Below are 14456 nucleotides of genomic sequence, written 5' to 3' on the forward strand. Positions count from 1 at the left end.
GACCATCACTTTGCCCACCTTTTTTCCGCCTCTGCATCCTTCAAGGGAAGAGGAGCGGCTCCACCGTCTGGACCCAGAACGTGCGCTCTCATTCTATCTGCAGCGTACACAGCAGTTCCGGGTGGATCAACTCTTTGTTGGCTACGTGGGCGCCAAAAGAGGTCGGGCAGTGCACAAACGTACCATCTCCTGGTGGGTCGTTCTGTGCATCAAAGCCTGTTACTCCTTGGCCAAGAAGGAGCCCCCTGTGGGACTGCGTGCCCATTCGACCAGGGCAACTGCAGCCACTACTGCCTTGGGACACGGTGTCCCCTTGCAGGATATTTGTCAGGCAGCTACGTGGGCCTCGCTGCACACGTTTACCAAGCACTACTGCCTTGACAATCAGGTCCGGAGAGACTGCTTCTTTGGCCGTTCTGTGCTCCGTGACTTTCTGGTGTAATCTTGTTCGCAGACCCACCACCAGGGTTGGTATTGCTGTGGTATCTATTCTAAGGTAAGAAATCTATCACTAACGTGTGTCTTTCAGATGCACAAGTTACTACTTGTGTAACAATATATCTGTAAGAGACATTAGTTAGTGATAGATTCCTTACCACCCCACCCATCCTCCCCGTTCTGCGAACTGATTACTAGGGTTAAGGTCATCCCCTTTTAGGGCCCTAGTTTTATGCACCAAAGGTCAGTTTCTTGCATGACTCTGCGTTTCGGCGCGGAAAGTTGTGTACAGAACTGATGTCAGCGAGCAAGGGTGGCGCCTAAGTAGCCTCTGTGACATCATCCCGGCGTGCACGATGCCGGTGACTGGCGCGGAGCCGCACGGCACCACCTACTGGCGCGCAGGGGTACTGCTAAGCAGAAAACTTTCTGTATCCAGACTGACGCCTGGGGAATATTCTAAGGTAAGGAATCTATCACTAACTATCGTTACACAAGTAGTGACTTGTGCATTACTGGCTTTGCTGTTGGTATGGATCTTAGGGTATGTATGCGTAGAATGCCTGGTTTGAACAGAGTCTCTCTTGCTGCATATAAGCTGCGTGTTACAAGGCAGGATATTTGTTTTGAGGTTGGTGGGGGTGAGGGGCGGCCGAGGTGAGCATATATAATTTTATTGGAGGAAAAGTAGTTCTCTCACAAGGCCTTTGTGTGCACTAACTGCGAATGTACGGCTATACATGTTTTCTTTGGGCTTTCCATCTCTATCATTATGTAAAAAGGCATGCAGCCATGGTTGCTTACTTTGTAATCGAACGGCAGTGACCGGGGTGCCCGGAAGCCCCACACACACAAGCACCAGCCCTGTGACAAACGTGGGGTGCATGCTCACATTTAAAAAGCCTGTACAAAAATATGCAAACACAGTCCCTCATCCAGGAAACAATAACAGCAGGTCGTGGTAACTCCCGGTTGAAAGTTTTTTTTTTTTGCACTACTGCACAATTTAAATACATAAAGTGGAAAAGTGTAGAGAAGTGCACGTTGTGCCGTCCAACTCTCTAACTAGTAAATTATTTAATTCCCGGGTGCTATAACTACCGAGTCACAAACAAGGCAAGAATTAATGAAAAAAGTATCAGCAGTACGTTTCCCAGCATTCCTTTCACTGCAGCATAGTACATTAAGTACCCCTAAGCTGCATAGCTTTGTGCTAGTGTTAGTGTCCAGAACTTCCACTGTGGTATCACGAACAGTGCTTAATTTGGGAAACAATAAGTGCCGGGGCCCTCGTCAGGGGCCACTGCGGCTTGCACCACCCATTGCCCCTGCCAGTCTGCCAGTGACAGTGCCATCAATGAGGACCCCAGCACGGGGGCGGTGCCCACTTCTGCTCCCCTCATCTTACTTTCTACCTCTTATTCCCTCTGTCTGTCTAGCAGCTCCTCCTCTTTAAGTGAAAGGCGTGACTTCAAGAAACGGGTCTAACCCTCTATTTCCTTCTTCCATTTCTTTCTTCCCCTGTGAAATGGATCCAACAAAGAGAAAGACGCGAAATTTCAAATTGCAGTTGTATCATATGTGCGAGTTCTACAGAATGACCCTGTGAGCGCTGTCTGCCCGAGGACTGCTGCACCCAGCCTTGTTGCAACCAGACACCAAAAGAGAATCTTCAGGACAGATAAGTGGCTCGCAGCGTGTTTAAAGTGAAAGCACGCTGCCATGCGCGCACTCGTGCACATCTCGGGAGCCAGAGTTGAAGGAAGCCGGCGTGTTCAACAAGATGGCGGCGGACTGTCCACTGTCCATGTAAGGCTTTTGGAGAATCGATTCCAAAAGGTACTCGCAATAGCCAGTTCAGCGCATGCGCTGATTTCGCTAGGCGAGGCCTAAAAACAAAGGACTGATGTGCCGAGTCCTCTGTTCAATGGACATAAAGGAAAGACTAAACTAAAGTCAACACTACGTAAGGGATTCCCTACACTGAAAAACTATTTCAAAAACTAAGTAAAAAAGACTAAGGACCAACCGGTGCCAAATATTAGAAAAATTAGAAAAGTGGTAAACCAAAGGTCACCTTAAACAATTATGCCACAAAGAAATAAATAAACAAAATAAACCTACTGAGTGACACATTCATCCTACAGCAGACAGCACAGCACAGGGACAGGCTCACAATCTAGTGCACTTGGATTAAGCAGTGTAACAATGGATAAAAAAGATCAAATATGCACTTCATATATATAGATGTGCATCAACGTGTACAAAAATAGTTTCACACAAAAAAGGGGAAGGTAAGTCAGTGTGTGTCATAAAAATAAATATGTATATATGTACACAAAAGACATACTATTTCACATTGGTATTCTGAGAGGTTCTAGAAATCATTGTTTGACAAATATAAGAAGGAATATACAGAGGTGATTTAAATCAACCCCCAAATTTCCTCACAGTCATTCAAACCAACATTCGCAGTATGGTATTTTTTGATCTTACGGGCTTCCAACCTGTTTAAGCTTGTTTGTAAACTCATCTTATTTTTTTGATTTCACCACCAGTAATACCGACCGCTTGATCTGGCTCTCATCATGATTGCACTCAATGAAATGTTGTACCAATGGTGCTCCCTGCGTTCTGCAGCGTATTCGGGACTGATTTTGTAACACCCTCATTTTAACTGCTTGGGTAGTTTGTCCAATATAAACTTTATCGTATGGGCATATCAAGGCGTACACAACATTTTTCGTGTTGCAATTAGAAAAGGTATTTTGAATATGTTTTTTGTTGTTCAACATCACAAATTTAGAGTTGTCCGTGTATGGACATGCAGCACAATTGTTGCACTTAAAATGTCCAACAATTGGAGGAAGACCCAGCATATTTCTCAGGTCACCCTTCGAAGGTTGTATACGTATTGCTCTCACCAAATGTGTGCGCAGATTTTTTCCTTTACGGAATGCGAATAAGGGCTTGGGGATATTCAAATGGTTTAGTAATCTCCAATTCCGCAAAATAATTTGTTTCACTTTTTTAGCCTTCGGATGATAAGTTAGCACACATGTCATTTGGTTAGACTCTTGCTTAATTCTTGGTGTCAATAGGTTTCCACGGGGGGTGAACCATGCCCGTTTTAAAGCTGTCCATACCAATTTCCTCGGGTACCCTCTGTCACATAACTTGTGTTGTAGAATCTCAGCATTTTCAAAATCTGTTTTATTTGTACAATTACGGCGGATTCTTAAAAACTGCCCATAGGGCAGGTTTTCCTTAAAGTTTCTCAGGTGTCCACTTGAAAACTGCAACAGGGTATTGCGGTCGGTGGGCTTAGTGTAGAGGCTTACTTCAAGCGTCCCATTGTTGTTAAAAATCCATACATCTAGGAAATTAATTTCGATGTTGCTATAGGTGATGGTAAATTTAAGATCTTGTGAAAGTGAATTCAGCGAATTATGAAATTGTTGGAGTGATTCATGGTTCCCTGTCCATATCATAAAAATATCATCAATGAATCGGACCCACCGTGTGACTTGTGATTTGTATGGGGTGGCTTCCTGAAATATATATTGTCTCAAAGGGGTCCATCACTAAATTTGCGATCTCAGGGGCAAAACAACAGCCCATGGCCACGCCTTTCACCTGTAAAAAGAGATCTTCTTTAAAGGCAAAAAAGTAATTTTTCAGGCAAATCCTAGCTAAGGCTGTAATGAAGTCTGTCGGTACTGCATGTGGTCTCGGTCTTTCATCTAATACCATACTCAAAACTACCAACGCTTCTTCTTGGGGGATATTCGTATAGAGACTTTCAATATCGAAAGTCACCAACAGTTGTTGGTCACCATCGAATGTTGAGTTCTCAATTTTCGAAATCAGGTCCATCGTATCCCTGCTATAGGCTTTAGTCAGAGTTACAAAAGGCTTCAGAAAAACATAAATATATTTAGCCAAAGGTTCTAACAAAGAACCACATGCCGAAATAATCGGCCGACACGGCGGTTGTTGTGTGTTTTTATGTACTTTTGGCAAAACATAGATGTTGCACTGAAGATGAAGCATTTAAGCTCTCGGAATTGACCGTCCTAGGACGGTTATCTTTTCACAAGTAGGGGAATTGTTTTTCTGGAATTAAAGTATGGCACGTCGTGCCCCTATGATCTTGCCCACTAAGACCACTGGTTGCATCAATGACCGAGAACTATAGAAACATGTAATTGTTGGCGGAGCGGTCACATTCGTGGCTTGCTCATTTGAAAAATTAAGATTTAGTGTTTAATCCTTTAATTCGGAAGCCGTGCAGAGCTGGTTTTATTTAGCAGTGGAAACATTTCACCGGTAAGACATGTTCTATTAGCAAACACCAGAATTCGATCCTCCAAAAAATGAGATTAAATGCAAAAGCGTAGTTATTTCAAACTTTTGAATGAGTTATTGTCAATAATAATGGGACCAGAACTAGACAAAAATCACGGCTGTGATTTCAGCATACTGATTTGCAGGATGGGTATACTTTAGCTAGCAATGTGCATTCTTAGTTTGGAATTCCAGTGTGACCCTCCAATAAATAGTCATGACTGATTTAAACTAATTTAAATGTATTATGGACTAATATTTTCTCAGATACTTCACAGCGCCAGAAATTATGTGAAATGGAGAGAAGCACTCCCATCACTCCCAGGGCCACACTCGCGTGTTCCTGCTGGTGAGCCACATCACAGGGTTGTGGTGCATGTGTTTGGGCGATGTCTGTTTGGGGAGTAGCGGTGCATTTACTTCTACTGAGGTCTATGGAGATGTTGAGCTAGACAGACAGTCAATGGGAGATGCCTAATTCACTGCAATATCAAATAAGTTATCCTACCACCATGAGATCTATGGTTAAAAAATGACCTGTAAAGACTGCAGGACGACACCAATGATAATGCCTTATAGTTTACAGCACAGGAGTTGGCCAGAACAGTTAGTAAAATCTTGTGTAGCACACGGAGCAGGCGTGAGGCTGAAAGGTCCAAAAAAATGACTATCAGCATTGTCATTAATGTGGAATGCTGAATACGGATGTAAAATAATGACACAAGCGTTGCACGCACGAAGCTTGATTGCCGGTAATAATGGTTCAGCAGGTTGGCGCTGGTACGAGTGCGTAGAAATCACGGCAGGTTTACGCTGGAGGAAGCGGGGAGACACAATGGTAGGCGAGCACTGGAGCGAGTGCGGAGACAGCACAAGCAGAGCAGGTGCTGGAACGAGCGCAGAGACACCACGAGCGTAAGAAGCGCTCGGTAGGATGCGAGGACACATCGAGCGGAGGAACGCTCAGGAGAATGTGGTTTGCAGAGCGCGAGAGACAGCGTGATTTGAAGACGGGGAACATTTTAAAGTTAGTTTCCCACAAAAAATGAGCCCTGGGCACTCAATAGTAAAGAAATGCCTGGACTGGAGACGAATACTTCCAGAAAAATCAAAGTCTAGCAGCACAGGATGACAGCGGTGGGTAGTCCGCAAAAATAAGTAGCAGGATGGTTCCTCAGCAGGGTAGCCGGTCAGCGAAGCTCAATCCCAGGCTTGTCGCCAAATTTGTGAAGACTGCAGGACGACACCAGTGATAATTCTTTATAGTTTATTGGAACAAGTGTAGAGCAGTCCTGAGTGCCCAGGGAACGGTCAGCAACTGCCCAGCAGGACAAATAAAAACACTCACAGAACAGAATGACATAGGTGGTGGAACCATGACAATACAAGGTTCCAGCCACCGTCATATAATAAAAGGTACAGTAGAAATACAAACAAAGCATTTAATACAGAGCATAATAATAACATGGAGAAATATACACAACACCACATGATCTCGTCTTAGTTCGCCATAGGAATAATAAATATTTTTTCAAATATGACCCTCACACACCCTATTGGTGCCATGGTTCACCATCTGGTTGCACCCTTGCCCCTAAAAACCAGGGTAGGCTCAACCAGTTTCCATGGAGCTCTTTAGGTAAAGCTCTACATCTAACAGGGAGTGTGCATAAATGTGCCTATTAATTACCCTGGTTTCCCTGTATTGTAGGTATCACTGGTAAGATTAAAACGTTTAAAAGATCAGGTTATGTGAGATGGGTTAGTATCCCTACACCCTATAATGAAGTCGACATGATTCTGCTCTTTCCTATGGCCTTTTCGGGGTCCCAGGCTTTCATCAGGACTATGAACTTGAAATAAGATGAAATAATTGGAAGTAGCCGAGGTGTAGCATATGAAGAATGCTGCAAGACCTACAATACTAGACCACTACAGAACTGAACCCCATTCTTCCTGTTATTGTCACAGTTCTGAGCAGGCTTTTTCCGTCTACTCAGTCAATTATAATTAGTCACACGTGTAGGACGTGGACAAACGTTCAGCGTTTGAGGCAGGCCTACTTGCCTGGCCCTCTAATCTAGAGGCATGCTTTTGCTGAAATATCACAAGACGAGGACAATATGTATATATTTAACAACATTGCAGAAAATTAATTAGCTCAATTATCTAAGGCAGTGATTCTTAACCTTTTGACTTCTGCGAACCCCCCACTTAATCATCACAGGAATCCAGGAACCCCTCACATAGCCATGCTTAGAATCCAGGAACCCCCACTGAGCAATTTTGATGATTTTAACTGCAAAACAAAACACACAAATACAGAAACAAGTATCCGTCAAGCAAATATGACATGATGAAATATTTTATTTAATTCACAAACTAATACAACAAAAAAAACTACATTTTAATTGTAAGTTTTGAGCTTTCCCAATTCAGTTGTCTGTAATATGCCCTGTCTGATGCACTTGCTCTGTTACTTGCTGATGTTTTAGCCTCCAAAGTCAAATTTCTTCATGTTTACAGAACATTTTAAAATTTTCAATTTTGCTTCTTTATTTACACTTTAATTTACTAATATTTAATTTTACAAGAAGTCCGTGGACCCCCCCAGTAGTTGTTGTGGACCCCCAGGGGTCTCCAGACCACAGGTTAAGAACCATATATCTATGGAAAATGTGGATATATTACTTTATATCCTCATTCTGCATGCTCTGTCTTGCTCCTTCCATGAACTAGCTCAGGGAAATTAGTCTTACTCTCGCTGTGAGAAATGCACACTATAAAGTCACATGTATACATGCTATAGTCATTCTCGCAGTTGTGGGGAAGAAAAGATAATCATCTCATCACAGTCATCCACGCCAGTATTTATACAGCGCACAACACATAAATAGATACATAAAAAACACACACATGTTGAGGTTCCGTATCATAATCTTTTGTGTTTCATAAAAGGTCTTGTCCCTTTTAACTAATGGTTCTTACCCTCCAAGGTGTCTCCAAACACCATATACGGCCAGATGGGACATGTCCTTGTAGTCACACTCTGATAAGATGTAAATTGGAACCAGTTAGCATAGTTCATTTCACCTACCAGTATATTTGTTTAAGTATAACAAAATCAGATTGGGTTAAAAAAGGGGAAGCGGTCCTTCAGATAACTCCAATGGTAACTTACCCATCAACCAAATATGCCCGTGCCTGTAGCTCATGGCTTAAAGCTGTTGTTTTAAGCCTCAACTGTCTCATATCCATTCCTGGTACTGCGGGTGGAGTCCCATCCTCAGGGGGCTCACTGATAATGCACACTCCTCATTCGATCCCTCAGGATGATAGGAATTTTAGTTCCCGATTGTGCATTAGTCCTCACGAGTGCCGGAGTTGATATAACGGCTTGCTCCTTGGGAAACCAGTGGATTTTTAGTTGGCAGATTGTCAGTAACCCAGTATTACGATTTATGTTGCATCCAAAGTTATTATGCTCCCCTATTAAGCCTGAAAAAATGGTGAGGGGGCTCATGTGTTTCACAAATACATTTTGTGCTTCCTTGGTTGGCCTGAAACAAAGGGGGCTGCTCATGTTCCTCAATTAATCATGTGTGCATCCTCTATGTTGACCTCAGTAGTGTGATGGTCTCTATTTCCTTCCACAGTGTTCATATTTTGAAGAGGTAAAATCTCATTACATATTTTTACTTCAAATATTTAGTTACTGCTCAGTGTATTAATCAAGTTCCATGGGATATCATCGTTTAAGTCCTGCTTTTGTGTTTTCAGTCGATAGACCCATTTTTGTTCCTGGGTTGTGAGGGTCTTGACAATGTTTTGGTTTGTCTTGATTTTCTCTATTATTGTCCATCACATTTTATTTTCATTATGGCCTTTGGAAATGAAATGGTTGGACATGCGGGTTGTATTGCTGTGATAGTGCTGTGGTGTTCTCTTATCCTCAGCCTAACTTTCCTTGTGATCATCCCAATATATTGAAGGTTACATGGGCAGGTGAACATGTAGATCGCATTGGTAGTTACAATTTGTGTGATTTCTTTGTGCCCAAGGAAAACCGAGTCCGGAATCCAGGGTCTTGGTGTGATGTGAGGGGAAATACTGTGTATTTACCGTAGGGAAAATGTTCCATGAACGGTGGGAGTTTCCAGAGTGTGTTCGGCTCCCCTGGTGTGCATTTTGGGTCTTGTTTGAACCAATGTTTTCTTAGATTAGTGTTTTTTTTTTTTAACGATTAAAGGAGTCGCTCTAATTAAGTTGTTGCTATTTAGAATACCCCAATGTTTAATGATTTTTTAAATTCTGCTGGACATATTAGTGTACATGGTAACGCATGTCACCTGTGTACTGTCATTCCTTCCTTTGTTTAAGAGATTATTCCTGCTACTATATCGGGCTCGTTTTTCGGCATTGTGTATCAGACGTGCGGGACAATGTCTGTTCCCAATTTCTAAGTCAGGCTTTTAGACTCTGATTTGAAATCCCTCAGGTCAGAAGAATTCCTTCTGATACTTAGAGGCCCAGGCAAGTAGGTCAGCCTTGCATGTGTGCCCATGTCTTACACATGTGTCTAACTAGAACTGCCTGAATAGATGGAAAAAGCCAGCTCAGAACTGTACAGTAAAAGGAAGAACGGGGTTTGATTTGCAGTCCTTGTGAAAGCTGGGACCCCGTGAGGGACATAGGAAAGGGCTCAAACATGTTGACTTCATGATAGGGTATAGGGATAGTAACCCCTCCCCACATAGCCTAACATTTTAAACTTTTTAATCTTACCAGTGGTGACTAAAATAAAGGGAAACCAGGGTAACCACTAGTTATTTTTATGCACCCTCCCCGTTAGATCTAGAGCTTTAACTAAAGTGCTCCCTGGAAGGTGGTTAAGCCCACCGCGGTTTTTGGGGAACCAGGGTGCGACCCGAGGACGAAGCATGACAGCAATAGGGTGTGTGAGGGACATATATAAAAGTATTTAAAATTTTCTGCACTAAGGCGAGCCCATCATTTTTTAACTACAGATCTCAGAGTGGTAGAAATTCTTAATTGATAGTGTATTGTAAGGGAAACAGTATCCTACGGTCCACACTACGAAATTCCTATCTCCCATCTCTCACTGTGGTAGTGTTTCTTTAATTTCCAAGCTAATTCCCTCTACTCTCTTCCACTTACCCAACTAAGGGGCTGGATAGAGACAGGGGTATGGGATGACTGGAACGTTTCTTCACTATAATGTGAATTTTTTTCTACGAGATAGCCGAGACAATTTTCTGTTTGTGCTGGGAAAAGTGGGGTGGAAGCACTTGAAATCAGCAGGTAGGTTAAGGTTTTGCTCTGAAAAACCAGCTACTATAGTTCTAGGCTACCATTTCCAAGTACCAAGCACTAATGACACCACCCACAGTTGAGTAAGCTCACATTTTTTAATTTTTGGGAAAGCAAACTTTTAAACTCATTATTAAACCACAACATCACATGTTACTGTGCAGAAATGGAACTAAGTAATTTGTTGATTATGTTATGGACTTCGAGAAATGTATCTCAATTTGGGGGGGAGGTTATTACTTTTTGTCACTTGAAATGTACTCTGATCTTTTGTGGTGCCACTGGACGCTCAATTAGTGTTGAATGGGAAATACAGGCTTAGACTAAAAGTGCAATATTCTGTATTCTGATTAACTGATCTACATTGGTTCTCTTAATAACAATAGGAAATATAAGAAATAAATGTAAATATTATAAGGTTTTTGTTTAAAGTTGAAATGTAGAATGTATAAATCTGAAGAGGGACCTAATCAAAAGTTACCGTTCTTGTAGTTTTCTAAGTTTTATTAGAACTTTTTGGGAAGAGTATTCTGCAATATAATGTGCACTGTGAGCAAACACTACTTGATCTCGTAATATGGCTAATATATTGAAATGCTTCTATTTCAAGCTGGAAAACCTTCAGAAAAACATCTATCAGCTTGAAGAACAGCTTCACAATGAAATGCAGTTGAAAGATGAAATGGAGCAACGCTGCAGGTGAGGTTGGAATTGTTGTATTAAAATCAGGTTTGCAAAACTGCGGCTGGACACCTTTTTATTATTCCAAATATATTTTACTTTATTGCTCAGTCTCTGATCTAGATATAAGATGTTCAGCTGTGTTCACTCTATCTTTTGACTTGATAAAGGAAATGTGTAGTCTGAAGTCTTGGCACATCCTGCAATATGCACACATCAGTAAGGCTATGCAGCTTTCCATTGGTGACTCTTGTTAGAATTGATTGTATACCGACAACAGTAGAGTGCCCGATCGTCCCTGTCAGTGAACCGATTGAAATCCCTAACCAATGTGTGCTACCTGTTTTATACTTTTTTTTTTTGTAAATATATTTATTAAGGTTTTAATTGTCATGCCACACATATAACATACATTGCAAAAAATATGTCTGTCATTCCCGAACTGCCTGACCAGTTGTACCAATCATTATACATTCTGTTGACATATTACAACTCAAATCACAGGCCATGACACTTTAAACAAAACCACCCCAAATAGCCCCCCTTCCCTCCCCATGAACCCTCATAAATTGCATGTAGCTAGTAAAAAGACACAACACACTCAGACGAAGGTCGGACTAGCAGCAACTCCTTTGCATATAAATATTGCGTATATGATCCAATGATTACGTCTTAGCCACCTCCCACACAGTTGATACATAAATGCAGGACCCCTTATTCTCCAACCCTGACCACATCTCCCTTACAATTCTGTCGCCTTAAAGTCTTCCAGTATCGCATTCCACTCTAAGGAGATGGGCTTTTTGCGCATTCCCCGGTCTTCTTCCCTCTTAAGTTCTGCCCACTCTGCTTTGCCCCATCTCACCACCTCGCCATGCCACTCCATCACCAACGGTGCCATAGCAGTTTTCCAGCGTTTAGTAATTGCACGCTTGGCCAGTATTAGCGCTAAGTTAGCAAATCTGATCATGGGGTTGCACCTGTTTTATACTTGTTGTAATTGGAAGCCAGTGCTATTGGACAGTGATGGCTACTGAAACACTGTGCTCCTTGCGGAAACAGTGCCTGTAGGATGTTAGTTGGTAAATAAAGAGTTAAACTGTAGAGTTGATTAATAATAGAATGGTAGCATACCATTCCACTTAATTGTATTATTTATTCATTTCACTTAAACAGATGAAAGCATCACTTCCCAAGTGTGATCCCATCCTGATAATCCTTAGCAGCAAAGGCCCACGTCTCCCTAAGTGGCTGCTTTTGCCTTCTAAGACACAAAATGAGTTGTATAAAACAGTTTTTTTATACACAGTTTGTTTGACCTCCAACAAATCCCCTCACAACCCTATTTTGGCGGTGCAGGAAAGTAAAATCTGCTTTTATGGTTACCCCTACTGTTTGCCTGGTTCTAAGCTGTTTTTGAATAGTCTGACTGGGATCCTGCTAATCAGGCACCAGTCTCTCTGCTTTCTCCCTTAAATTTTTATGTACAGTACTTGGGTATATCCCAGATTAGATACTGGGGTACCCTTATCAGTCCCTAGTATATGGTACTAAGGTACCCAGGGCATAGGCTGAAGCACGTATTATGCCACCCATGGGAGACCATTCAAACTGTAACTACAGGCCTGCCATTGCAGCCTGTGTAAGCTGGTGTTAGCACCACTTACTAAAGATACAGGTTTCCTATATCTAGGGTTATTGCACTTAAAACCTATAAGTCACCCCTATAGCAGGCCTTCACAATCCTGAAGGCAGGGTGCTTGGTTCTAAGTGTGAGGGTGCCCCTGCATGAGCAGGACTCCCCTACAGCCTACGGAGTCCATTCTCCTGGGTTGTAAGTGAAGCAGCCATATACCATATAGAGGGACACAGCGTAATTACGAGATGACCATCTCGAAACTGGCTGCAACGAATCCCATCATGTTTGGTATCAAACATGTTGGAATCCTACTTCTGTAGTAGGGGATCTCTGTGTATAGTCATAATCTATGAATAGTCCCGCCCATGTGCGGGGACCCCGGAGCAATCAAAATATCTCTTAAGCTGTCCTGCATTTGCAAACCTGCAAAGACACTTAAGAGACAGACAAAATAATACAGCCTAATAACAACATGGCTGCACTGGCCAACACTTCCTCTGAAGTGAACACAAAAGCCAAAATAAAGTTTAAATGTCATTTTTATTCACATCTGACATGTTCCTTTATTGTATCACACTCCCTTTACCAAAATCCCTTTAAACAATAGAGAGGAAGGGGTGGACAGACAAGCCCTATAGGCTGTCATTATGTGTCTGCTAAAGGGATACCGTGCCTTTAAGGAACTCTCCAGAGACCCCCGGTATCCCAGGATGCACAGCCAAAGCAAGTTACTTTCAGTTCTTTTTTCCGGCTCCTGCTAGCAGGACCCTGGAGCTTGAGCTCTACCCTTTTGGGTGGATTTTTGGAGTGTATCCATACCTGGACGATTGGCTGATCAAGGCTTCCACGTTCCGGGAAGCCCAGTGTCACTTCAACAGGACAGCTGCCTTGCTTCATCGCCTGGGGCTGCACATCAACATGTCAAAGTCAGTGCTGATCCCTGTGCAGTGTCTCCAGTACTTGGGGGCCTCAGTCAATACCTTGAACGCAAGCGTGTGTCCTTCGGAGGAGAGACGCTTATCGATCCGTGGGAAGGCCCTGCACCTCCTCTCAGCCCACTCTCCTACAGTGAGGACGGTGTCCTCCTTACTGGGGTCGATGGCTTCCTGCATCTTTCTCACCCCCAATGCACGTCTGCATATGCGGCCCCTGCAGGAGTGTCTGGAGGATCAATGGGACCAGAGGCGGGGGCGTTGGGAGGACACGATTCATCTGTCCCAACACGCTCTCCAATCTCTGAAATGGTGGTGCTCTTCAGAGAATGTTTGCAAGGGGACTCCCTTTCACAAGGATATTCCGGTCCAGACCATAGTGACCGATGCGTCTCTCCAGGGCTGGGGAGCGCATTCGGGCCCTCTTCAGATTCAGGGGATATGGTCGCAGACGGAGATGACTTACCACATAAACTTTTTGGAACTCAGAGCAGTACACTTGGCCCTGAAGGCGTTCCATCCCTCCTTCACGACGAACTCCCTGCTAGTTCAGACGGACAATACTACTACCATGTATTACCTCAACAAGCAGGGGGGCTCCCGTTCACGCACGCTGTCTCGGGAGGCACAGACGATCTGGAATTGACTGGTGGCCAGGAACCTCACGATCACGGCAACCCATCTGCCGGGAGTGCAGAATGCCCAAGCCGATGCGCTCAGCAGGCTCGTTCAAGAAAATCACGAGTGGGTGCTAAACGACGACGTGCTGAGAGACGTCTTCGCAGAGTGGGGCACTCCGGACATCGATCTGTTCGCTACGGCAGAAAACAGCAAATGCCGCGACTTCGCGTCCAGGTACTACCAACCAGGGACACTGGGGAATGCCCTATGGATCAGCTTGTCCAACAGCTTTCTCTACGCCTTTCCACCCATTCCCCTGATTCCGGCGGTGCTGATCAAGCTGTCGCAATCCAGAGCCAGGATGATCCTGATTGCTCCGGAGTGGCTGAGGCAATGGTGGTTCACCGACCCTCTTCACCGGTCTGTTCTGCCACACCGGCGCCTGCCGTGTCGGCCGGACCTTCTCA

General features: G+C 43.5%; 1 protein-coding gene across 2 annotated transcripts in view; it reads left to right on the forward strand.

Annotated features, from left to right (window-relative positions):
• The window catches only part of ROCK1 (Rho associated coiled-coil containing protein kinase 1), a 1783501-nt gene that overhangs the window by 657086 nt on the left and 1111959 nt on the right, over positions 1-14456 (forward strand). For both annotated transcript variants that reach the window (XM_085605798.1, XM_085605799.1), the window contains exon 12: positions 10727-10815. In XM_085605798.1, the coding sequence (XP_085461924.1) occupies positions 10727-10815 (89 nt within the window). The remainder of the gene's footprint in view (positions 1-10726; positions 10816-14456) is intronic.

Source organism: Triturus cristatus, chromosome 5_1, assembly GCF_964204655.1.
Source record: "Triturus cristatus chromosome 5_1, aTriCri1.1, whole genome shotgun sequence".
Lineage (NCBI taxonomy): Eukaryota > Metazoa > Chordata > Amphibia > Caudata > Salamandridae > Triturus > Triturus cristatus.